The sequence below is a fragment of the Oncorhynchus nerka genome, linkage group LG13, assembly GCF_034236695.1.
Source record: "Oncorhynchus nerka isolate Pitt River linkage group LG13, Oner_Uvic_2.0, whole genome shotgun sequence".
Lineage (NCBI taxonomy): Eukaryota > Metazoa > Chordata > Actinopteri > Salmoniformes > Salmonidae > Oncorhynchus > Oncorhynchus nerka.
The window spans coordinates 52,448,856-52,476,501 of record NC_088408.1 but is presented as its reverse complement, the minus strand read 5'-3'; the positions used below and the strand labels follow the sequence as shown (position 1 = coordinate 52,476,501).

General features: G+C 40.2%; 1 protein-coding gene across 13 annotated transcripts in view; it reads left to right on the top strand.

The window, feature by feature from the left end:
• Positions 1–26,614, top strand: part of LOC115139683 (pumilio homolog 2-like) — a 53,850-nt gene extending 27,236 nt beyond the window's left edge. For 7 of the 13 annotated variants that reach the window (XM_029677319.2, XM_029677322.2, XM_029677320.2 and 4 more), the window contains exons 19-23: positions 310–435; positions 4,754–4,825; positions 10,441–10,562; positions 12,335–12,527; positions 24,058–26,614. In XM_029677319.2, the coding sequence (XP_029533179.1) occupies positions 310–435; positions 4,754–4,825; positions 10,441–10,562; positions 12,335–12,527; positions 24,058–24,189 (645 nt within the window). In that variant the 3' untranslated portion in view covers positions 24,190–26,614. The remainder of the gene's footprint in view (positions 1–309; positions 436–4,753; positions 4,826–10,440; positions 10,563–12,334; positions 12,528–24,057) is intronic. The other 6 variants (XM_029677326.2, XM_029677324.2, XM_029677325.2 and 3 more) reach the window with 1 other exon arrangement.
• Positions 26,615–27,646: the final 1,032 nt, after the last annotated feature.

Genomic DNA, 27,646 nt, shown 5'->3' with positions numbered 1-27,646 from the left:
AAACTATAATATATGTTCTCATTGGACCAGTTCCAATAGCTGTACCTGCCCCTTTCTGAATGCTTTTCACCTACTGAAAATGACCCAGACACGCACATATTATTCAGCTTCCCCACAGTATTCAATGTATGGACCATCTGATTTGGGCCCGTTTCAAGTGTTAAAAAATGAATAAAAAATGTACAAACATTTCCTAACGTCCACATATTCCTATTTAATTCATCTTCCTAAATGCTTTACTTATGTCCCACTTATTTAGGCTCAAGGGGGCCTGTAACACATTTTGTTGACGTGTCATCTCCCCTGCAGGTGTTTGTGCTGTCCACCCACCCTTACGGCTGCAGGGTGATCCAGAGGATCCTGGAGCACTGCACCCAGGAGCAGACCCTGCCCATCCTAGAGGAGCTGCACCAGCACTCTGAGCAGCTTGGCCAGGTAACTGCAGCCAGGCGAGCCGTAGTCTCAACTCCTAACTAGACCCCAGTCGCTCACACATGGCCAACGCTTTGCACCGTTTTTACTGGATCAAAAAGGGGCTTAGGTGGTGGGTATAGCATGGGCCGTGGCTGTATTTTAGAGGCCCACATCTTGGCCGTGTAAATGTTTTCATATTTAAGCCAATTTCCTGCAATTCTACCTATTTCTCCATGGAGCTGAGAGAGTTTCAGTTTTAAGCTAGTTACCTGAAATTCTACAAACTTCGTCATCTGGCTGAGCGAGAGAGAAATCAGGAGAAATCAGCAGTTGCTATATCCACTTTTGGACGTATAGATTAATGATATGTACCCATTGACTATTAAAGAATATAACTTATAAATGCCTCAAACTTAGTTCAACTGTCATACCCCCCAATCAGAATCCAAAATATTAACTTGTTTTACACCAATGTTTGTAAACGTACACCAGTGGAGGCTGCTGAGGGGAAGACGGCTCATAGTAATGGCTGGAACAGAGTGAATGGAATGGAATCAAACACATGGAAACCATGTTTGTATTTGATACCATTCCGCTTCAGCCATTACCACAAACCCGTCCTCCCAAATTAAGGTGCCACCAACCTCCTTGACATACACGATATAGACCCCATACTCAACAGGCAGAACACTGACCGGACCCAGAACAGGGTCAATACGGACTGCAGGTCCAGAGGGGAGGGAATAAAATGTCAAATCTACTTTTTATTCGGTCGGACTTTGACTCCTGGTATCATATAAACACACAATACATGGAAGAATACATAGAATTGCAGGAAATTAAAACGGCAACATATTTTCTATCTGCCAACAAGCGGGGTGTGAACAGTTTAGGGTTGCATGGGTTGTGGGGTGGGGGTTTGTTACTACGCTGATAAATGACATTATCTATACGGACTTTCACAAATAGTACTTGAGTACCCCAGCTATATAGCCTCAAAACATAGTTAAAACTATAATAGTGATATCCTGGATGATCAGTCCTTGCATTCATCATGCAGTCTATGAATTTTAGGTTACATTTCTCCAACCCCATCCCTCTGCTTTTTACCAAAATGGGTGGGAAAATTCTTTGTTTCAACTGCTGAATGCTGCTTTAAAGCAAATTTCCTACAATTCCATTTGTTTTGCGATTTGCTTATGCTGGGTTCTTATTCCTGGGTTCTTATGCTATCTGGGTAACTCAAATATAACAATCAGTGGTGGCTTGATGACATTTTAGATTCTCACTGTCTAGTTTCTACTTTGGTCATTGTTAGTTCTCAAATATTGTTATTATAATTTACAGTACTAGTCAAGTTTGGACACTTACTCATTCCAGGGTTTTTCTTTAATTTTACTATTTTCTAGGATAAATGTAATACATCAGCTATGAAATAACACATGGAATCATGTGTTAAACAATTCAAAATATATTTGAGATTCTTCAAAGTAGCCAACCTTTGCCTTGATGACAGCTTTGCACCCTCTTGGCATTCTCTCAACCAGCTTCATGAGGTGGTCACCTGGAATGCATTTCAATTAACGTCTTATGGTTGAGATCCCGTTACCGGGAGCGATATAACAGCCAGTGAAAGTGCAGGGCGCCATATTCAAAAGAACAGAAATCTCATAATTAAAATTCCTCAAACATACATGTATTTTATATTGTTTTCAAGGTAGTCTTGTTGTTAATCCCACCACAGTGTCCAATTTCAAATAGGATTTACGGGGAAAGCACCACAAACGATTGTTAGGTCACCAACAACTCACTAAAATACACAGCCAATTTTACCAGCCAACGAGAGAGAGAAAAAGCACAAAGAGATAAAATGAATCACTAACCTTTGATAATCTTCATCAGATGACACTCATTGGACTTCATGTTACACAATACATGCATGTTTTGTTTGAGAAAGTTCATATTTATATCAGTAAATCTGAGTTTACAGTGGCGCGTTAGATTCACTAGTTCCAAAAACATCCAGTGATTTTGCATAGCCACATCATTCAACAGAAATACTCATCATAAATGTAGATGATAATACATGGAATTATAGATGTACCTCTCCTTAATGCAACCGCTGTGTCAGATTTCAAAAAACTTTACGGAAAAAGAAACCCATGCAATAATCTGAGACGGCGCTCAGAAGTAAAAACACTACAGCCGCAAAGATGGCGTCAACATTAACAAGAAATTACATGATAAATATTCCCTTACCTTTGATGATCTACATCAGAAAGCACTCCAGTAATCCCAGGTCTACAATAAATGTTTGTTTTGTTCGAAAATGTCATTTTATTTATGTCCAAATACCTTCTTTTGTTAGCGCGTTTGGTATTAGTTGTGACACGGTGGGGGTATACAAAGATGGCCCTATTTGGTAAAAGACCAAGTCCATATTATGGCAAGAACAGCTCAAATAAGCAAAGAGAAAGGACATTCCATAATTACTTTAAGACATTCAGTCAGTCAATATGGAGAATGTCAAGAACTTTGAAAGTTTCTTCAAGTGCAGTCGCAAAAACCACCGCTATGATGAAACTGGCTCTCATGAGGGCCGCCACAGGAAATGAAGTCCCAAAGTTATCTCTGCTGCAGAGGATAAGTTCATTAGATGTACCAGCCCAAATAAATGCTTCAGAGTTCAAGAAACTGACACATCTCAACATCAACATTTCAGATGAGACGGTGTGAATCAGGCCTTCATGGTCGATTTACTGCAAAGAAACCACTACTAAAGGACACCAATAAGAAGAGACTTGCTTGGGGCAAGAAATACAAGCAATGGATATTAGATAGGTGGAAATCTGTCCTTTGGTCTAAGTCCAAATTTGAGATTTGTTTCCAACTGCTGTTTCTTTGTGAGACGCAGAGTAGGTGAACGGATTATCTCAGCATGTGTGGTTCCCACCGTGAAGCATGGCGGTGTGGGGGTGCTTTACTGGTGACACCGTCAGTGATTTATTTAGATTAAGGCACACCTAACCAGCATGGCTACCACTGTATTCTGCAGTGATACGCCATCCCATCTGGTTTGCGCAATGACCAAACACACCTCCAGTCTAAGGGCAATTTGACCAAGAAGGTGAGTAATGTAGTGCTGCATCAGATGACCTGGCCTCAACCCAATTGAGATGGTTTTGGATGAGTTTGACTGCATAGTGAAGGAAAAGCAGCCAGCAAGTGCTAAGCATATGTGGGAACTCATTCAAGACTATTGGAAATGCATTCCAGGTGAAGCTGATTGAGACGATGTGGGTGCAATGAGTGTGCAAATCTGTCAAGGCAAAGGGTGTCTACTTTGAAGAATCTAAAATATATTTTGATATGTTTTAATACTTTTTGGGTTACTACATGATTCCATATGTGTTATTTCATAGTTTTGATGTCGTCACTATTCTACACGGTGGAAAATAGTAAAAAATAAACGCTTGAATGAGTAGGCGTGTCTAAACTTAGGACTGGTATGGTTGTGTGTGTGTGTGTACACTACCGTTTTGAATGTTAGAAATATCCATGTTTTATAAAGAAAAGCACATGTATTTTTAAAATAACATCAGTGTGGCCATTAATGTTGTAAATTACTATTGTAGATGGAAACAAGAATAGATTGGCGAGTTTCAGAAGAAAGTTATTTGTTTCTGGCCATTTTGAGCCTGTAATCGAACCCACAAATGCTGACGCTCTAGATACTCAACGAGTCTAAAGAAGGCCAGTTTCATTGCGTCTTTAATTAGAACAACAGTTTTCAGCTGTGCTAACCTAATTGCAAAAGGTTTCTGATGATCAATTAGCCTTTAAAATGAGAAACTTTGATTAGCTAACACAACATGCCATTGGAACACAGGAGTGATGGTTGCTGATAACCGTTTCCAGCTACAATAGTCATTTACAACATTAACAATGTCTACACTGTGTTTCTGATCAATTTGATGTGATTTTAATTGACAAATGTGCTTTTCTTTCAAAAACGAACATTTCTAAGTGATCCCAAACTTCTGAATGTGTGTGTGCGCATGTTTTGTTCTTGTGATGTTTTCATTTGTTAATGTTGCTGTTGCAGCTTGTCGTGTTCATTAGGGCACGAAAGGGAAGAAAAAAAATGGGCCATTCTCATTGAAGAAGTCAGGACAGCCCCTTCCTGTTTCAGTACGTCAGTACGTTTTCTTCCCTATGGTGCCTAATGAACATGACCATGCGCAGTGTCCATTTTTATCCTACGGTTAATAATACATGTATTTATGCTGTCAATGACTGATGTTAATTTAACCCCCCGCCCCCCACTTATTCCATCTAGAAATATCAAGGCGTTTCATTGGAGATGACACCCAAAACATATTATACAGTGTCCAGCGATGCACTGTTCAAGGTCAGCAATTCGCCTCCCACGTGGACGTCCTCCTCGTGTCGCCTCCCTCACTCCTCCTCCATATTTCTCTTTCTCAATAACCAGTCTGCTTTAACACCGTAGAGGCCTTTTACCTTCACTCTCTATCCCTCTTTTCAGACCGCCTCCCTCCTCCTAAACTCAGAGCACGCCTCTTCCTTCTTCCGCTGCCTCCCTCCCTCCTTTTTCTTGTTCCTTTGTTTAGAATAAATATTTCTGCCCTGTCACGTAGAGGATTCGCAGCATCCCGCTTCTCCGCTCTGTTTGGATAATCCCTCTGGTCACAGACACCTCCTGATTCTAACTCTTTTTTTCCCCCACCTCTCTCCTGCCTGCCTATTCTGATTTTAATTATCAATACTTGCTAGAAAGACTCCCCTAGTCGAGCTTTTTTTTTTGCCACAATTTGGACCCCCAACATTGACATATTGTCCCATATGTTTTGAACTTACTGTGGTTTCTTGGATTTTAGGGTTAAAGTCCATCAGACCATGTTGAGCAATGAAGCAAAATGGTTGGGCAAAGTTTGTAAATCAAATCATGTAATTTGCTTCAAATCAAATAAGTGGGAGTGGGACAGCTGTAGTATAATAAGGCATGCTACTAATTTCAGGTGGTCAAATGTTGTTGAGTCACTTTTGATATCTGGTCAGGTGAGTTGGTTCGTTTTCCTGAAAAGCTTTTAAGTATATTAAGTTATTTTCCCCTTAAAACCACACCCATAACTGTCTTATCACCGATCCCTGAAGGGGCACATATGCTGCTGGTTCCACATGGACCTGAATAGGCCTGTGTCTAATGCAAATCAAAAGATTCTTTCTTGTCGTTTGACCTTCAGCGATCTGCGGTGACTGCAGTGATATTTAATAGTTTTATGACGTTTCAATGGTGCTTTTCATAAGATTCTCAAAGCTTGTCAAAAACAGAAAAGCAATTCATCATGAGTAGCCTAGCTGTAGTTGGGTCAACCAATAGAGGCCAAGTCTGAGTGCATCCTCCCAAAGATGGAGGGGGACAGTTCATGTCTTGATCAGAGGAAGATGGTCAGGTGAAGAGATGAGATTGATGAAGAGTCTGGTGAGGATTGTGTTGAGGTCTACTCGGGGAACCAGCCTGGAGTTGTGTAGTTACTGGACTTCTCCTCCTTCACAATGTGTAACACCCACTTGGGTGACGTCTCAGCAGCTCTGGGCCCCAGAAGCTCACTACACACAGTTCAGAGTAGTAGCCAGTAATCCTCACGATGAGCCCCCTGTCTCCATACTGCATTCCTTTTACTGCATCTCCCATTCCTCTTAAGCTTCAGGTGACTCTTCAATTGAATGGTTCAAAGGTCAGGAACTAGCAGGCAGAGGAAACAAAGCTGGTACCGTGTCCAGATGCATCCATCAAACAAAAACAATTAGCTAGCCAAGCCAGAAAGTGTTGACCTGCCAGTCAATCTGCACATTCTGGCAAACAAAAACCAGAAATATTATAATAAATAAAATGGCTGATAAAAAAACATACAATTTAACACTGACCAGTAATTAAATGTGGACACCTGCTAGTATGAAGTAAAAGGGTCTGAATACTTATGTAAATAAGTTTGTTTTTTTATTTAATTTTTTGTTTAATTTAACCTTTCTATTTAACCAGGCAAGTCTGTCAAGAACATTCTTATTCACAATGACTGCCTAGGAACAGTGGGTTAACTCATGTTCAGGGGCATAATGACAGATTTTTACTTGGTCAGCTTGGTATTCGATCTAGCAACCTTTCGGTCACTGGTTCAACACTCTAAACACTAGGCTACCTGCCGCACCATATAAATATCCAAGCATTTCTAAAAACTGTGTTCGCTTTGTCATTATGGGGTATTGTGTTTAGATCGAGTACCTTTTTTTGTATTTAATCCATTTTAGAATAAAGCTTTAATGTAACAATGTGGAAAAGGTCTGAATACTTTCCGCATGCACTGTATGTGACCCATCACCTGGATTCGGTCCAATGTAGCAAAATTTGATTGATTGTACTTTAAAATAAATATATATATATATATATATATATTGATAAAAGTAGACTTACCGCTAGAAATGGTATCATACACTACAGTCGAAGAAAAATTGGGAAGTAATTCTGCTTTGAAATTTGATAAATTTGTGACCCCGCTTTTAAGAAAAATGGCCCTTGAATGTTTTGGTACATCTACTGGAAACCTCTGTCTACACCCATTCAGCATCCTTCATGCCCTTATAAGCTTTATCCCCACCCATCTCTGGGGATAAACATGAGGCCATGTGCCAAACCGAGTTGAGTAGTGTAATAAAAACCCAAAGATTTCAAGACTAAAAGTAGTAGTCTACAATAAGGAAACTCCAGATCATTTATTTTTTATCTTGGCCTATATCCTAATCTGACTTTGGTGCAGGTCATGTTCTTCCCATTACCTCCTTAGTCTCTGGGAAACACACCCCATATCAAGGTTTATTTGTCACATGCACTGGATACAGTAGGTTACTTGCATAGTAGCAATATCAAAAAACAAAGAGTCCAGATGCAAATATTTTATCATTATTAGATGTTGCTTAACCTACACACGTGTAAATTGTACACATGTTAATTAAATAATGGCCATACACACCTGTCTAACTTGATGGGTCTAGCTACAATGAACAGGCATAATCCCAACTCCCTACCAATAAATATTTTCATAGCTGTAGTATGACTGCAAGTAGCTGAAGCAGGCCAACTAAACTCAGCTAAAAAAAAATCCCTTTTTCAGGACCCTATCTTTGAAAGGGTTTAAACACTGTTTCCCATGCTTGTTCAATGAACCATAAACAATTAATGAACATGCACCTGTGGAACGGTCGTTAACGGGATCGATTTGACAACAGCCAGTGAAAGTGCAGGGCGCCAAATTCAAACAGAAATCTCATAATTAAGTATTTTACACCATTTTAAAGATCAACTTGTTGTTAATCCCACCACAGTGTCCGATTTCAAAAAGGCTTTACAGCGAAAGCACACCAAACGATTGTTAGGTCACCGCCTAGTCACAGAAAAACACAGCCATTTTTCCAGCCAAAGAGAGGAGTCGCAAAAAGCAGAAATGGAAAAAATTCATCACTAACCTTTGATCTTCATCAGATGACCCTCCTAGGACTTCATGTTCATGTTACACAATACATGTATGTTTAAATAAAGTTCATATTTATATCCAAAAATCTCAGTTTACATTGGCGCGTTATGTTCAGTAGTTCCAAAACATCCAGTGATTTTGCAGAGCCACATCAATTTACAGAAATACTCATAATAAACATTGATAGAAGATACAACTGTTATGCATGGAATTTTAGATCCACTTCTCCTTAATGCAACCGCTGTGTCAGATATATTTTTTTTACAACTTTACTGAAAAAGCACACCATGCAATAATCTGAGTACAGCGCTCAGACAAAACAACCCAGACAGATACCCGCCATGTTGTGGAGTCAACATAGCATTATAAATATTCACTTACCTTTGATCTTCATCAGGATGCACTCCCAGGAATCCCAGTTCCACAAATGTTTGTTTTGTTTGATAAAGTCCATAATTTATGTCAAATACTTTTTGTTTGCCTGTTTGGTAAAAAAAAATCCAAACTCACGAGGTGCGGTCAAGTCCAGGCGAAAGTTCAGACAAAAGTCATATTACAGTTCGTAGAAACATGTCAAACGATGTGTAGAATCAATCTTTAGGATTTTTTAAACATAAATCTTCAATAATGTTCCAACCGCAGAATTCCCTTGTCTGTAGAAATGCAATGGAACGCAGCTAAGTCACGTGAGCGCGTGTGATCAGCTCATGGCACTCTGCCAGACCCCTGACTCAATCAGCTCTCATTCCCCCCTCCTTCACAGTAGAAGCCTCAAAACAAAGCTCTAAAGACTGTTGCCATCTAGTGGAAGCTGTAGGAAGTGCAATTTGACCGCATAGACACTGTATATTGGATAGGTAAAGACTTGACCTATAAACCTTGGATTTTTTTCTCAGGTTTTTGCCTGCCATATGAGTTCTGTTATACTCACAGACATCATTCAAACAGTTGTAGAAATTTCAGTGTTTTCTATCCAAATCTACTAATTATATGCCTATCTTAGCTTCTGGGCCTGAGTAGCAGACAGTTTACTCTGGGCATTCTTTTCATCCAAGCTACTCAATACTGCCCCTCAGCCATAAGAAGTTAAGACACTAACAGCTTACAGCAGGTAGGCAATTAAGGTGACTGTTAGGCCTCTTTAGTCTCCTAAATTTGCATTTCTACTGACTCTGAAAAACACAAAGGAAGATGCCCAGGGTCCCTGCTCATCTGCATGAATGTGCCTTAGGCATGCTGCAAGGAGGCATGAGGACTGCAGATGTGGCCAGGGTAATAAATTGCAATATCTGTACTTTGAGACGCCTAAGACAGAGCTACAGGGAGATGGGATGGACAGCTGATCGTCCTCGCAATGGTAGAGCACGTGTAACACCTGCACAGGATCGGTAAATCCGAACGTCACACCTGCGGGACAGGTACAGGATGGCAACAACTGCCCGAGTTACACCAGGAACGCACAATCCCTCCATCGGTGCTCAGACTGTCCGCAATAGGCTGAGGCTGGCCTGAGGGCTTATAGGCCTGTTGTAAGGCAGGTCCTCACCAGACGTCACCGGCAACAACGTTGCCTATGGGCACAAACCCACCATCGCTGGTCCAGACGGGACTGGCAAAAAGTACTCTTCACTGGCGCGTTGCTGTTTTGTCTCACCAGGGGTGATGGTCGGATTCACTTTTATTGTTGACGGTTGTAGCTACATCTTGTAGGGCCAGCATTGTCAAATCACTCCGGTTCACACCGACTGGGGGTGTGTGTGCGATAAATAGCCCATCACAACTTCCAACTGATCTGTTGATGGCGCCTGCTAAGTTCAGGCCATCAATGTTGAGAAAAGTAGCAACATTTTTGCTGTTCTCGATGGCTAACGTTATATCTTTCAAAAACCCTGCAATAGAAAGGACTGTCAACACATGCTGAGCATCTCACGTTATAGACAGAAGCATGCTATATTGCAGACCTATCCAAATTCATCTTCTGTCATGTCCAGCCCATCCATTACCTCAGCCAATCATAGCTAGTGGGAAGGTTTTTGTATTTTTCCATGGCTAAACCAACTTGGCTTATAGTTAAAGAAAATATTAGTATTTATGGATGGAATACAAGTTTGTATTAAGGCACATGAGGGTTCACATGCATTTTGATAAGTATAAAACATAATCTAATGCCTATCCTGTGAAGTAATGACGTGCGACATAGGCCCAGCTTCCTGAGACGGGTCACATATTTACAGGAGGTCTCGGCTTAGGTTGCTACTAAGGTTCCTTGGCCACTACATAATTAGGGTTATTGCTACTATGTGGTGTAATTTATAGATGTCTGTGTCAAAGGAAAATCTCTCGACTATCTGAACATTATTGAATCCGTAGTGCGTGTTATCTAAATGATATTACAAGAAATGTACTATTTTCCTTTTGGTGTGAAAGGGAAATGTGATCCCACACTGTCTTTTGCTTCCATCGCCCCCTGCAGGATCAGTACGGCAACTACGTCATCCAGCACGTCCTGGAGCACGGCAGACCCGAAGACAAGAGCAAGATCGTGGCAGAGGTCCGCGGGAAGGTGCTCCTCCTGAGCCAGCACAAATTTGCGAGGTATGGCAACACAAATCCACCCCTTTTTTTTTTTTTTTTGCTGGTGAGAGTGAGACATGTGAAGACGTGCTTTCCTGTTATACCATTCCAATGAGGCCCACCTCCAATTTTAAAGTGACCCTAGCCTCCACTGAGTGAGACGAATTACGTTCATGGGCGGGTTTCCAATTAAGGTTTTCTCCGGACTTTCAATGGAGATGCTCCATTGAGTTAAGCCGGGCGGACATTACAAGTGTTTTTTTGACCGATCTACGGGCTTCCGATCAGCTCCCGGCGCATTTTTATAGAATCAGAGCAAACCCGACGTAAAACTTAATAACACAACCCATAAAGTGTAGCACTTACCCGATTTTGCGGTTGATAGCTGGATCCGGGCGTCCTGATGATTTTCAAACATATTGAATATATTCGGCCATTATTGCCAAGTGTGAGCAGTGCTTAGACCAGATGCGAGCATGTCTCACCGTCAGCCAATCAGCTACTCAGAACTAATATAAAGATTCTGACCGGTGCTATAAGGTCGGATGTTAGCCATGTTAGCCGACTAGGTAAAAGCATTTTTTTCCCCCCATGTCCAACATATAACCTAAACAGCAATAAGGTAAAGCTGTGCCGTGTTCGTACGCCACTGACAGAATAAGGGAATATGCAAAGTGTTATGTATGTGGCTATATGAGAAGTGTATGACAAGGGTAACGTGCAATGTGTTATGTTGATTGTCTTTTGTGTACAGCAGTACTGTGTCTAAGACAATTTTTCCCATGGAACATTGAAGTTCATCCTACCTCAAGTTAATCTCTCACTCACAAAAAAAAAGATGGGCTAGGTTACAAGTCGCATTTAAACCTGTTCTTACCTCAAACTTTTTCTGCGAAATCGTTAATCCATATTGTCCTCTTTTCCAGTACCAGTCACGTGCCCAAATTTGCGGCTTTCTTGCTTTTGTATTTAGCTTTATCTGAGCAACACAATCAGTAATGTAGTGCTACATTTTTAAGGACAGAACTACATTTTATTTCAAATGTATTGTCATTTTTCAATTAAAGTTGTTACCAAAATGTAAAATATTGAACTATGTAATTTTATAATATACATTGCAGGCAATGTATCACCAAAATATAATAACGGCCTATTCCTACACATGGCTCAAATACATTATTCTATTTTTAAAATCCTCAAACACCAAATTAGGCCAACCTTTATAAAAAATGATATACTGTCAATCATGAATGATAATTCTTCACATTTAACAGGTGCAGCGTCCATGCTGCAACTGCATGCTGACTATTTGATCCCAATCAGTTTCATGGGAATTTGCATTTCTATCTTCTTCTTGAATGATGTAGGCCAAAATTTTGCTTAGCGCCCCCAAAAGGCTAGGGCCGGCTCTGACTGCATGGGTCTGTATACACATCTCAGCCAATCATGGCTAGCGGGAAGGTTGCTGCCTTTTTCCGTGGCTAAACCAACTAGGCTCGTAATTTAACAATTTTATTCATATGTACAGATGGCATACACGTTTGTTATTAAGGCACATGAAAGTTCACGTTCCAGAAGGCATTTCGGCTAACAAATCCATTTTGGTAAAAAAAAAAAAAATTTAATGGTTCAAATGGCTTTCCTGTGAAGTAGTGATGCACGACATACACCTAGTTTCCTGAAAATAGTCACGTTCCAGCCTTTAGCTTTTTAATTAAGGACTAGGCTGACTTTGTGTTCAGGACACCGCCCCGTATAGTTTGTTTTTAACTGAGCCCACGTCTCTCCCTAAGTAACGTGGTGGAGAAGTGTGTGATCCACTCATCCCGTGCCGAGCGGGCCCTGCTGATTGACGAGGTGTGCTGCCAGAAGGACGGCCCCCACAGCGCCCTCTACACAATGATGAAGGATCAGTACGCCAACTACGTGGTGCAGAGGATGATCGACATGGCCGAGCCCGCCCAGCGCAAAATCATCATGCACAAGGTGGGTTGACATATACCATCTAGTGATTTCACTGTAAACATTTTGCTACATTAACAGCTATTTCTCATTGGAGAAGTTCAGGTTAGTCCCTCCCTGTTTCGGGCCTGTTTGGTTCCTTGTGAGTACATCCCACGTTTCCCATTGTTTGTTAATTCAGATCAGTTTAATTTAGGCCAGGTTCATGTATTGCCATAAAGCCAAAGGTTGGTGGTACTTTTGGTACAGTATTTCTAGTTATCCAAATTCTAATTGTTACCCATGGCAGTCTCCTTTCCATGTGGTGTGAAAAGTATTTTACACTGAACAAAAATATAAACGCAACATGCAATGATTTTACTGAGTTACAGTTCATATAAGGAAACCAGTCAATTGAAGTAAATTCATTAGGCTTTAATCTATGGATTTTACATGACTGGGAATAGAGATGTACAGTTGAAGTAGGAAGATTGCATACACTTAGGTTGGTGTTATTAAAACTCGTTTTTCAACCACTCCACAAATTTCTTGTTTAACAAACTATAGTTTTGGCAACTCGGTGAGGACATCTACTTTGTGCATGACACAAATAATTTTTCCAACAATTGTTTACAGATTATTTAATTTATAATTCACTGTATCACAATTCCAGTGGGTTAGAAGTTTACATACACTAAGTTGACTGTGCCTTTAAACGGCTTGGAAAATTCCAGAAAATGTCATAGCCTATCAGAAGTTTCTAAATTGATGTCAATTGGCAGTGTACCTGTGGATGTATTTCAATGCCTACCTTCAAACTCAGTGCCTCTTTGTCTGACATCTTGGGGAAACCAACCAAGACCTCAGAATTTATTTTAGACCTCCAAGTCTGGTTCATTCTTGGGACCAATTTCCAAATGCCTGAAGGTACCACGTTCATCTGTACAAACAATAGTATGCAAGTATAAACAGCATGGGACCACGCAGCCATCATACTGCTCTGGAAGGAGACGCGTTCTGTCTCCTTGAGATGAACATACTTTAGTGCAAAAAGTGGAAATCAATCCCAGAACAACAGCAAAGGACCTTGTGAAGATGCTGGAGGAAACGGGTACGAAAGCATCTATATCCACAGTAAAACGAGTCCTATATGGACATAACCTGAGGCCGCTCAACAAGGAAGAAGTCACTGCTCCAAAACCACCACAAAAAGCCAGACTACTGTTTGCAACTGCACATGGGGACAAATATACTTTTTGGAGAGATGTCCTATGGTCTGATAAAAAAGAAATAGAGCTGTTTGGCCATAATGACCATTGTTATGTTTGGAGGAAAAATGGGGAGGCTTGCGAGCTGAAGAACACCATCCCAACTGTGAAGCACGGGGGTGGCAGCATGTTGTGGGGGTGCTTTGCTGCAGGAGGGGCTGGTGCACTTCACAAAATAGATGATGGCATCATGAGGCAGGAAGTTTGTGGATATATTGAAGCAACATCCCCAGACATCAGTCAGGAAGTTAAAGATGGTTGCAAATGGGTCTTCCAAATGGACAATGACCCCAAGCATACTTCCAAAGTTGTGGCAAAATGGCTTAAAGGACAACAAAGTCAAGGTATTGGAGTGGCCATCACAAAGCCCTGACCTCAATCCCATAGAACATTTGTGGGCAGAACTGAAAAGGCGTGTGCGAGCAAGGACGCCTTCAAACCGGAGTGTTACACCAGCTCTGTCAGGAGGGAATGGGCCAAAATTCACCCAATTTATTGTGGGAAGCTTGTGAAAGGCTACCATAAATGTTTTCCCCAAGTTAATACATTTAATGGCAATGCTACCAAATACTAATTGAGTGCATGTAAACTTTTTACCCACTGGGAATGTTGTGGAAAAAAATAAAAGCCTAAATAAATCTTAAAATAGTGGTGATACTCACCCAAGACTGGGAATCTTTACTAGGATTAAATGTCAGGAATTATGAAACTGAGTTTAAATGTATTTGGCTAAGGTGCATGTAAACTTCCGACTTCAACATTACATCTGGTCACAGATACTTTTGGTCATGTAGTGTATGTGGACACCTGCTCGTCGAACATTTAATTCCAAAATCATAGACATTAATATGGAGTTGCCCCCTCCTTGCTGCTGTAACAGCCTCCACTCTTCTGGGACAGCTTTCCACTAGATTTTGGAACGTTGCTGTGGGGACTTGCTTCCATTCAGCCACAAGCATTAATGAGTTTGGTTCTGATATTGGGCGACTACGCCTGGCTCGCATTCAAATTCATCCCAAAGGTGTGGTGGGGTTGAGGTCAAAGCTCTGAGCTGGCCAGACAAGTTCTTCGACACTAATCTCAAAAACACTTCCCCAAACTGTTGCCACAAAGATGGAAGCACAGAATTGTCTAGAATGTCATTTATTGTATGCTTTCATGTTAAGATTTTCCTTCACTGGAACTAAGGGGATTAGCCCGTACCATGAAAAACTGCCCCAAACCATTATTCTTCATCCACCAAACTTTACAGTTGGCACTACATTCGGACAGGTAGCGTTCTCCTGGCATCCGCCAAACCCAGATGTCTGTCGGACTGGCAGATGGTGATGTTTGATTCATTACTCCAGAGAACGCGTTTCCAGAGTTCAATGGTGACGAGCTTTATCCAACTCCAGCTGCCGCTTGTCATTGCACGTGGTGATTTTAGGCTTTGGTTCGGCGATGAAACCCAATTTCATGAAGCTCCTAACAAACCAGTTATTGTGCTGACATTGCTTCCAGAGGCAGTTTGGAGTGTTGTAACCAAGGACCAATGGTCCCGTTCTGTGGGCTTGTGTGGCCTACCACTTCGCGACTGAACTGTTGCTCCTAGCCGTTTTCACTTCACAATAACAGTACTTAGTTGATCAGGGCAGAAATTTTACTAACTGACTTGTTGGAAAGGTGGCATCCTATGATGGTGACACGTTGAAATTTGACTGTGCTCTTCAGTAAGGCCAATGTTTGTCTATGGAGGTAACATGGCTGTCTGCCTGATTTTATACACCTGTAGGGCAGCAGATGTGGCTGAAATGGCAGAATACACTAATTTAAGGGGTGTCCACATACTTTTGTGTTTATAGTGTACCTTACGTTTTTTAAATTAAAGGGGCGTAGATCAGAACCAGTCGATATCTGATGTGACCATTTGCCTCATGCAGCATGACCTCTCCTATGCATAGAATTGTTCAGGCTGTTGATTGTGGCCTGTGGAATGTTATCCCACTTTTCAATGGCTGTGCGAAGTTACTGGATGTTGGCGGGAACTGGAACACTCTGTCGTACATGTCGATCAAGAGCATCCCAAGCAAGCTCAATATTAGACGTCTGAGTATGCAGGCCATGGAAGAACTGGGACACGTCATCAGAGTGCACAGCTGAACACTGTATGCTGGAGAACACTTGGTTTGTTATTTTTGATTTAAAACAAACTGCTATGCATTAAATACGAATACCAAACTTTGTGTGTGGATTTACGTGATGTTAGCTTTTAACAGCTAGGAAACACCGCTAACCAAACAGTGCTGGGTGGCTGTACTACAAAGACACCGGTTGTCATCGTGGGAAAGACGCGTTACCTTTTGAAAAACAACTGGTTGCAGTAAAGAGCCAACCTGGATACTAAGGACATCCTGAGGGAAATTGATGAGTATCAACAGCTTTACGCTCTGGAGGAACAACCTACTCCATCATTGAAAGATCCGGCTACCTCGCAAAAGAATCAAACAAAAAAGAGATGAATCGACAGACAATTTACTTACTGTTGAAGTAGAGGCTAGTGCTCTTGCTGGTATCCATGCAACCCTGAAAGTTGTGTGAGGAGGTAGCAGGGGGAGTTTTGCTAAACTCTAGAGTGAAATTCTCATGCTCCAAGGAGGGAACAAGGCACTCGCAGCCGAGGTAAAAAAATTCACGATTCCAAAATGGATTGTCTCCTCACGGAAAACAGGGTGATGAGGGAGTTGCTGCTAGACATACAAAGTCGTACATGTGTGAAAATCTCATATTTTCTGGGATTCCTGAGGACTCATCCAATAATCCAGAGGGCGCGATCAGAGAATTCATGCATCCGCCTTGAAACTTCCTCTAGAGACTTAACAAGACCAAGGGTCCCCGACCGATCATCTCAAAATTTGAACAATACCAACAAAAGGAGCTGATCAAAACCAGGGGAAGGGAGCTTAAATGGACCAAATTCAGTCTCAATTACCAATTTCCACGAGATGCACAAACTTCATTAGAGGCTGTATCCTGTACAGAGGCAAGAGGTTGAGGGGTAAGCGTGCCTTTCTCATTGTGGATACTCTTCTTTTTTTTTTATATATATATATATAGATCGACAGCTCCATAATACCATGGCTGTACTAAATTCTACAGGGACTTCAGGTTACGAAAAAAAAAAGTATGGGAACTAAAAATATCTGAACACTATGAAGTGGATATGAACACACGTACTCCATTACATGCTCGCTTACACATACTGACTTACAAATACATACTTGATTTTGCTCTCTCGTCTTCTCGCCCTCTCTAGTCGAACTGTTCTGTAATTGAATGTTTCTTGTCGGTTTATGTCTGTCTACATGTTTGTTTACAACAAGCAAGGGGAAGATATCAGAATAGGGACATTGGGGAATAATAACATTGTACGGGACACGTTTGTATTCATGATCATGTGAAACGTCAATTGCTATGGAAATGCTGGGATGTGTTTTTCGATGATGATGATGATGATGATGATACAGGTAATTATGATGCAACTATGATGTTGATATGGATTACAATTATCATCATGAATATTAAGGCTATATGCACTAAATGTTACACACAGCCACTCGACCATGCAAATTGGCAGGGTTATTTATTTGGACATCACACATTAGTCTTACTCTTATACAGACATCGTACACACACTCACTAAATCACATCCAATGTCATACACTCAACCTACTCAGATTTACTACACACATAATATCTTGTCTAAATGTTCGAACATCTGTGGCATTGGCTCACAGGCAAGAGAATAAAACAAATATTGCTAGATTCTATATCTTGAATTGTAAATATCAGACATTTGAAAGCTAATTTTGACCGTCAATACCTCTGATGGCAGTATTTTTACAAGCACTAATTATGGTCAATTTAGACTGAGAATAGTATCTAGTTATGGTAAGGGGTGAAATAAGTATAGCCAGTTATAATTGTAATGGTTTAGCAGATTATTTAAAAAATTACTAAAAGGAATATAACATATACTGTTTACAGGAAAATCGCTCTACACCCTTAGATGAAGTTGCATGGAAAAGGGAATGGGGTGGTGAAATAATTTTGTCATGGACAAAATAACTCAAAAGGTGTGATTATTAATTAACAAAAATGTTGATCTGAATTATTTGTGAGGAAGGTGGACCTTTTTGAATATGAAAGTGGACAAAAAATATTTGGCCCATCTATATGGTCCAAATCAGGATGATCCATACCAATTTTTTTATAACTTTACAACAAATGATCAAATCCTTATGGTGGGAGACTAAGTGTTAAGTACCTCAATGGACTAAAATAAATCAATCTACAAACTATCGTACACTGCCCTTAAGGAAATTAAAAAATATTATGGACACATTAGAAATAGTGGATATTTGGATACTAAAAAACCCTGACCTAGTGAGCTATACATGGAGACTTAATCAAGCTAGTTGTTTTGACTACTTTCTTGTCTCTCACTCTTTTATCAGAGTTTAAAGTTTTAATAGGAGACCGAATGCGATCAGATCGTCTAATTGGCCTTCACATAACTCCTATAGAATTTCCACATGGACAGGGATATTGGAAATGTATGCAAAGCTTACTGGAGGATAACTTAGTTAAAAATAAGAAAATAATTTAACAAAAATGTTCTAGTATAATATAGATTCAGCAAATCCCCTTATTGTTTGAAGGTACATTTAAAGGTATCCCAGAGGTCATTCAATATTCATCAATAATAAGGCTGTTTCTGGCTAAAGAGACAGACCGGACTAACAAGGGAAATACATAAACTAATAGTACAGGTAGATACAAAATAAAAGGAAAAACAAAGCATTTGAGGGACATATTGAAGAACGATCGAATGTAATCTATTACAAGAATAAAGCAAGCTGGATGGAATATGGAGAAAAATACACTCCATTCTTCCTGCGTCTGCAACACAGGAACGCTAACGCAAATCATTTGCAGGAACTCATTACTGAAGATGGAGTCATTTATGATTCTCCGAATTATATTTTAAAAGAGGAAGCTAAATATTTTAAGCAGATGTTCTTTTCCGTCTCATCCTCTCCCACTGAATGCTAAGGAATTCTCATCCTCTCACTGATTACGGTAAGGAATTCTTTCCAAATAATAAAAAAAAAAAATATATATACAGAGATCAGTGCGAAGGCCAAATTAGATTTGAGGCTATTAAATCCTTTCAGTCTAGAAAAACCCCTGGGCTTGATAGCCTTTTGATGTACTAAAAGCTTCATTGTTTTAACTACTCCTATAGAAATGGTAGTCTGCCAGGTACTCAGCAGGAAGGTCTGATTTCACTATTATTCAAACAAGACCCAGATAGACAGGATCTTTATACTTGCTATCTAAGAAACTGGAGGCCCCTTACACTTCAAGGTGGTGATGCAAAAATACTAGCAAAATGCATTGCACTTACCTGGTTTTACCAGGTATTGTTCATCCTGATCACAGGTTGTTTTTACATGGACGATACATTGGAGATAATGTACTACAAATACTAGCAATAATAGAACATCATGAAACATTTAAGAAGCCAGAAATGGTATTTATAGTGGATTTTGAAAAGGCATTTGATAAAGTAACACTGGATTTTATTTATAAATGCCTGGATTTTTTTCCATTTTGGTGATTCTCTTTTATAAAATGGGTAAAAGTAATGCATAGATACCCCAGGTGTAAAATAGCAAATGGCTATTTCTGAGTTTTGAATTGTCAAGAGGAGTTCAACAAGGGTGTCCGCTGTCAATATCTATCTATTTGTTATGGTCATCAAAATGCTAGCTATTAAAATGAGATCCAATAACATTAGATTAGAAATCCAAGGCAGAAAAACAAAGGGGTCTGTGTATCCCGATGACTCAAGTTTCATATTAAGTCCGCAAGCTAGATCCCTGCAATGTCTCATTGAAGATCTAGATAACGTTTCTGGCCTCTGGACTAAAACCTAATTATGATAAGTATACCATATTATGTATTGGATCTTTAAAAAATACAACTTTTACATTACCCTGCAGTTTACCTATAAAATGGGCTGACGTTGAAGTAGATGAACTTGGTATTCATATCACAATATCATAAATAAGCTCTCCACAATGAATTTTAATAGAACATTTGTAAAAATAGACAAGATCCTGCAACAAAGGAGAGGGAAATGCCTGTCTACTTATGGAAAAAAATTCCCTGAATAACTCCTTAGTCATATCTCCGTTTGCTCACTGATGGCGCTGCCTTACTCCTGATTTTTTTTGTTTTTCAAATCATATGAGCAATTTTTTTTTTTAATCTAGGGCGCTAAACTAGACAAAATAAAGCGTGCCTGTCTATAAAATTAATATGAATTGGGTGGGTTGAGACCTCCTAAAAGCTTCACTTATTCAAAAGTTTTACTTGATCCTTAAATGGTTCTCAAGTAGATTACTAAAAGCTCATCCTTTGTGCAGATTGCCATGTCTCATTTACAATTAATGAAAAGGATATTTTTTTTCAAACAAGCATTGCAGAGCTGGCTACAATTTCAATTTCATCTCCCTGAAAAGAGAACATGTATTACAACAAATATTATGGCATATCTCGAATGTGCTGGTTGATAAAATACCTGTAATTATGGGAAAGATGATTGAAAAGGGTATTTTGTTCTTAACTCCAACATTGCAATATAATTTATCAGAATTGTACTGAAAGTTCTGGTCAATCCAAGAGCACAACCAGTTGATTACAGCATTACCCAAAAAATGGAGGAGGCAGCGGGAGGAGGTAGGGAACTGGTCTGTCTGCTCAATATAAAGGATCAAAACTTGTGGAGGAATAAAAAATAGCATAAATAGAAAAGTTTAACAGTTTCATTTGAGGACCAGGATGTTGACAACTGTGCCACACAGATTGCAAAAGTGTCCCTGTTTTTGGCCTCAACATGCCCTTGAGCAGGGCATTCACCCTGCATACTTCTTTGTCGCTCTGAATGAATGGCGGATGAATGGCACGACAATGGGCTTTAGGATTTATCACGGTATCTCTGTGCATTCAAATTGCCATTCATAAAATGCAATTGTTTTTGTTGTCCACAACTTATGCCTGCCCATAACACAACCACACCGCCACCATGGGGCACTCTGTTCACAACCGTTGACGTCAACAACCGCTTTGCCTGTACATTTGAAACCAAGATTCAGACGTGACAAGCACACTTCTCCAGCGTGCCAGTGGCCGTCGAAGTTGAGCATTTTCCCACTGAAGTCTGTTACGACACTGAACTGCAGTCAGGTCAAGACCCTGGTGAGGACGACTAGCACACAGATCAGCTTCCCTGAGATTGTCCGTGCAAACGGTCAAACATTCTTCAGTTGTGCAAACCCAGTTTCATCAGCTGTCTGGGTGGCTGGTCTCAGACGATCCCGCAGGTGAATAAGCCCGATGGGGAGGTCCTGGGCTTGTGTATAAACGCAACGTGTAAAGTGTGGGTCCCATGTTTCATGAGCTGAGCTAATTTTTGAGGCTACGATTATGCTCCCGGATCCGGGATTGCTAATCACAAGAAGTTAACTTCTTTGGGACTGGGGGGCAGTATTGAGTAGCTTGGATAAAAAGTGCCCAGAGTAAACTACCTGCTACTCAGGCCCAAAAGCTAGAATATGCAAATAATTAGTAAATTTGGATAGAAAACACTCTGAAGTTTCTAAAACGCAGCGGACATAAATACCCCTACAAAATGTTCCTATTCATGAAAATCACAAATGAAATGTATTGAGACACAGCTTAGCCTTTTGTTAATCACACTGTCATCACAGATTTTCAAAATATGCGTTACAGCCAACGCTAGACAAGCATTTGTGTAAGTTTATCATGGCATAATCCTATGCTAGGCTCTGCAAATTAAATAATTAAATAATTTACCTTTGAAGAACTTCGGATGTTTTCACTCAGGAGACTCCCAGTTAGATAGCAAATGTTCCTTTTTTCCAAAAATATTATATTTGTATGCGAAATAGCTCCCGTTTGTTCATCATGCTTGGCTGAGAAATCGACCGGAAAATGCTATCACTACAACGCCAAACTTTTTTCCAAATTAGCTCCATAATATCGACAGAAACATGGCAAACGTTGTTTAGAATCAATCCTCAAGGTGTTTTTAACATATACATTCGAGAATATATCTAAATGTGGTCCCTTACGGCTATTCTTCAACAGAAATGCGTAAAAAGACGTCGCAATGCTGTAGACACCTTGGGGAATACGTAGAAAAGGTAAGCTCATTCACAGCCATATAAGGGAGTCATTGGCATGAGGCGGAATTAAAAAATGCGGCACTTCCTGGTTGGATTTTTATCTGGGTTTTGCCTGTAACATCAGTTCTGTTGCACTCACAGACAATATCTTTGCAGTTTTGGAAACGTCAGTGTTTTCTATCCAAAGCTGTCAATTATATGCATAGTCGAGCATCTTTTCGTGACAAAATATCTTGTTTAAAACGGGAACGTTTTTTATCCCAAAATTTTAATATCGCCCCCTAGTCGTAAAAGGTTAAACAGCATGATCTCTACACAGGTGTACCTTGTGCTGGGGACGAAAGGCCACTCTAAATGTGCAGTTTTGGCACATGATGCAATGCCACATTGTTTTGAAGCGAGCGTGCAATTGGCAAGCTTGACTGCAGGAATGTCCACCAGAGTTGTTTCCAGATAATTTAACCAGCCTCGTAACCGCAGACCACTTGTAACCACGCCAGCCCAGGACCTCGACGTCCGGCTTCTTCACCTGGGGGATCCTCAGACCTGCCAGCTGATTTAAACTGAGTATTTCTGTCTGTATTAAAGCCCTTTTGTGAGGAAGAACTCATTCTGATTGCCTATGCCTGTCTCCCCAGTGGGCTGGCCTATGCCCAACCATGACAACTTGTATGGAAAATGATTGAGGATAATGGCGGACGATATTGCCGCTCCTATTTGCCATATTTTAAATTTAAGCCTACTAGAAAGTATGTGCTCCCAGGCCTGGAGGGAAGCAAAAGGTATTCCGCTACCTAAGAATAGTAAAGTCCCCTTTACTGGCTCAACAAGCCAACCAATCAGCCTGTTGCCAACCCTTAGTCAACTTTAGTAGAAAAAAAAAATGTTTGACCAGATACGAATCAAATTTTGTCACATGCACCGAATACAATGGATACAAGCACTGCTCTACCTTAATAGAACTAACATGGCAGGCCCTAGTTTGTCGCACCTGGACGACTGTTCAGTCGTGTGGTCAGGTGCCACAAAAAGGGACTTAGGAAAATTGCAATTGGCTCAGAACAGGGCAGCACGGCTGGCCCTTGCATGTATGCAGAGAGCTAACAATAATATGCATGTCAATTTCTCCTGGCTCAATTTGGAGGAGAGATTGACTTCATTGCTACTTGAATTTGTGAGGTATTGACATGTTGAATGCACTGAGTTGTCTGTCTGCACTACTGGCACACAACTCGAGACACCCATGCATACCCCACAAGACATGTCACGAGGTCTCTTCACAGTCCCCAAGTCCAGAACAGACAATGGGAGGCGAGCGGTACTACACAGAGCCATGACTACATGTAACTCTATTCCACATCAAGTAACTGATTCAAGCAGTACAATTAGATAAACAAATCAGAATGCACCTTATGTAACAATGGGAACTGAAACAACACACACATGCATACATACGCACTACACGCACATATACATGGATTTTGTATTGTAGATATGTGGTATTGCTTGAGTAGGGGCATGAGGGCACACTCTGAATTGTAATGCTTTAATTTTGCTGGACCCTAGGAATAGTAGGCAGCAGCTGATGGCTGCGCCCCGGTCTGATTCTTTAAGCACAATACGTTTTTTTTTTATATTCCACAAAACTATATATATATTGGTGTGTGTGTGTAGTAACTGGTGACTTTTGCCTCCCTAAAATCTGTAACAGACCTAAAAGTCCCACATCGGTTGGTTTAGTCCTAACACAAAACATTTGCTCCATTAATACATTACAATTTCACGTACAAATGTACATTGATCCTTCATTACAGTACTCCATTGAAAAGAATGTGTATCCACAGTCTGTCCTGTTACGTGGATTGTTGGCGAGATTGACTTTTGCTGTCCAATCACTTTTTAATCTCTTAGAATCCTTCAAGGATAATATTTTAAGTGGGAGGCAGGTGGCTTAGTTCTTTAAAATCAAAACAAGAAGCACGTCTTTAAACCTGATTTGGCCAGTACCACTATAAATGTTAAGGATTTCATCTTTGTTCTTCTCTACCCCAGATCCGACCCCACATCGCCACCCTGCGCAAATATACCTATGGCAAGCACATCCTGGCCAAGCTGGAGAAGTACTACATGAAGAGTGGCTCTGACCTGGGGCCCATTGGCGCGCCCACCAACGGCCTCATGTAGACCTATCCTCCCTCTCGTGTTCCTTGACTAAAGAGCAGAGTAGGAGCCCCCCACCCCCTTTTTTCTAGTTCTATAAAGAGGTGCTCCATCAGAGCTGACCTTTGACATACCCTTTGTGTCCCCCATTTTGGGGGAATTACCCATTAAAAAATTATTCAACCTATGAAATGCTGTGACATCTGGGGCCAGGCAGACAGACTGACTGACTGTCTTGCAGGCAATCTCTTGCGGGTGAAGCACAACCCGCTCCCATTGTTTATGATGTAATAGATATAACTGGCTGGTTTTTGGTATATAATCTTGTAAATTTTTGTTTTTTTACTTTGTAAATCCCTCTGTAGCGGGAAAAAAGGGAGAACCGCATTTGCTGAAAATGTACAATTCTTACAATTACACCAGCAAGTGACTTTATAAGGCCAAATTTGAGTGATCCTTTTAAACAATTTTCCAATTGTTTTTGTACCCATACTTACTATCAGCTGTTCTAATTAAAAGCCATGTGTTTAAATATAATATACAAAATTATCTTTCTACTACCACACAATGATCCCAATGCAAAAGCAGCTGATGGATCCATTTCTACTTATAGCACTGCATAGTATGGGTAGATTATGAAACCCATCTTTCCCACCGGTTACTATGTCTTTTGTGCCAATGAGTTAGTCACCCATTGGTCTGTATTGGACCAACTAAAGTACTTTGCTTTGGAGAGCTCTGTACTGACATTTTTGAGGGGGGTGTCATCCAGTTGGCTGCTCGTGATTGTCTCGATTTTGTTGCCTCTGTTTTTTCGCAGACCGGGGTGTAACGCGCTGTTGGTGAACAGCTTGCAGTTGGCTTGATTTGATTAGTCGGCTCCAGGTGATGACTGGCATCGTTACTAAACGGTGTACTTTGAGAAATGAAAACATGCGCTGTTGCATCCGTAGGCAGTAATTCCACTATACTCCACCTATACTGTCTTAAGCAACAACAACAACAAAAATGTTTTGCCGCCCACTCAATAGCTACTTGGGGGCTACACCGGACACTGCTACATAAGACGTTTATTCTTTTTCAGAAGCAAAGCATGAGGTCGGGTTGTATAGTGAAAGTTTAACCTGGTTGTAATATTTACATGAAATGACCGTAGTGGGGCTTTTGGGGATGGGAGCAGGTTAAGCATAGGCATGCTGTGACAGGTTTTTATAACTTGGAATAATTTTTTTTATCATGTTATGTGGGACATCTTATTGGTCTTGTAGTTTGAGATGAACACTGCCCTAGAAAAGGTATCTTTATGTACTGAATATTCATCTCTTGCATAGAAGTAGCTTAGCAAAAATGTATAGCATCTTTGTGTATGAGTAAATATTAAATTGTTGCTTTTTTGGGTAGGGGGCTTTGGCCTAATGAGGGCACCCTCACCACCTGCAGTTCAGAGCAGTAGGAAGACTTTATTATTATTTTTAAGTGGCTCATTCCATGTGTGTGAAGCGGAGAATAGATTTGGGGATGAGCTGAGAAAAGGATCCTTGTTTATAGGATTGTGAGACTGTCATAGAGGTGGTTTTAATTTTGTTAATCTTTTCTTTTTTTTTTTGCAGTCTGAATATGCAAGTGATTTGGGTAGTCTAAAAAGCTATACAACTCATCTGTAATACTGGTAGTATTGGCTTTTGTTTTTTGCTTCATATGAATAATTGTAGAATACATGTAGTATATGTGCAGTTAAGTGTAAGTTTATTAGTTGACAAAAAAAATTATAGTTGTGATGTTTGACAGGCCTTGCTAAATTGGTAGTGATGCTTTTATTTCGTCTGTACAGTTGTACATTTGTAAACGTTGATGCTGTAAATGGGATGTCTTTTACACTTTTTTGGGGGGGGGGGGGGATTGCAAAAATGTGCATTTTGATGTGTGTAAATTCATCACTCCTTTCCCCTAAAATATAATGTATACAGTTTTATTTGATCAATCGTTATTTTAAAACTATTTTTATGGCTTCACAATCTGACTTGGTTTTTGTTTTTAATCTGTTATGAAAAAGGTTGGCCTTGTTTTGTATGCGGAGCTGTATAACATCTCCTGTTGATATTGTCTTTCTGACATGTGACAGTTTAAAGGAACACCAATGCTCTGTACTTAAAATGAGGCTGCTTCTGGTCCTCTCTGCTACCATGGAAAACTTCACAGGATATGACAGAATTATTTTTGTACAGAAGAGGGCTGTATTTTGGAACAGCTACTACCTTGTAAGTGAAAGAAATGTAAGATATTGTCAATTATATAAATATGAACATATGAGTTTTGTCACACTGTCAAAGTCATGTACATTTTCAGGTGGCCTTATGTACATTTCCAGATGTTAGATGAAGAAAAAATAATCATTTTTGGGGGGGAAGCAGAATTGTGACTATGATTAAACCGTTCTAACATTTGATAACTTTGTTCTGTGCCTTTCATTTCCATATCTTGTTTATGAAGTTGTTGTTCAAACTTGCAGTACATGAATTGGACTTGAAGTTGTTTTGAAATTAACCTGTTTTGAGCAGCAGATTCTGTTTGTCAGTCACCAGTTAGCCTACTTCATTATCAATTGTTTTATAAAGGAGTCTAACGGGTTGCTGAGTGTTCACATTTGCCAGAACAGACTATTTTAATTTATAGCCTATATCTATAAGGAAGAATAGTTGTCTGACTCTCACCCTGTGTCTATAACGGTGACATAATCACTGTACTACAGCTATTTTTTTTTATTTAACCATTAACTAGGCAAGTCCGTGAAGAACAAATTCTTATTTTCAATGACTGCCTAGGAACCGTGGGTTAACTGCCTTGTTCAGGGGCAGAATGACAGATTTTGACCTTGTCAGGTCAGAGATTTGATTTTGCAACCTTTCGGTTACTAGGCCAACGCTCTAACCACTAGGCTACCTGCTGCCCCAAAATGGGGGGCTTTAATAGGGCTTTGGGCCACCACAGATTCAATGCTCCTTGGCATAGATTCTAAATAAATAAATATACTCGATACACTAATTGCGGCAAAGTTGGTTCCTGTTTCAGTCACGTCTTTGGTCACGCTCGTGTGGGTCAAACGAACACCCTAATGATTGGTTGACAATAGAGCTGCCCACAATGCAGGCGATGGCTGCAGGATGAAGTTGAAGAGCTTCTGCAGAAACTTGCAGTCAATACTTTATGACCTTGGATCACATGATTTTTGTCAAGTTCATGCAGTTGACATGTAGGTGAAGGTCAGACCATTTTTATTCCCATAATGCAACACACTTTGAAAGTAGGACTGGGAATTGCTAAGGACCTCACGATAAAATATCACAATACTTCTATATGTATACTGTGATTTTATTGCGATTCATTATCCCAAACATATTGCTAACCATATGTCTTCTATAAAGGGACAAGAGAGCATGAGGACATTAATTTTGATCAGTCATGGAAATAAAAGTGCTGTACA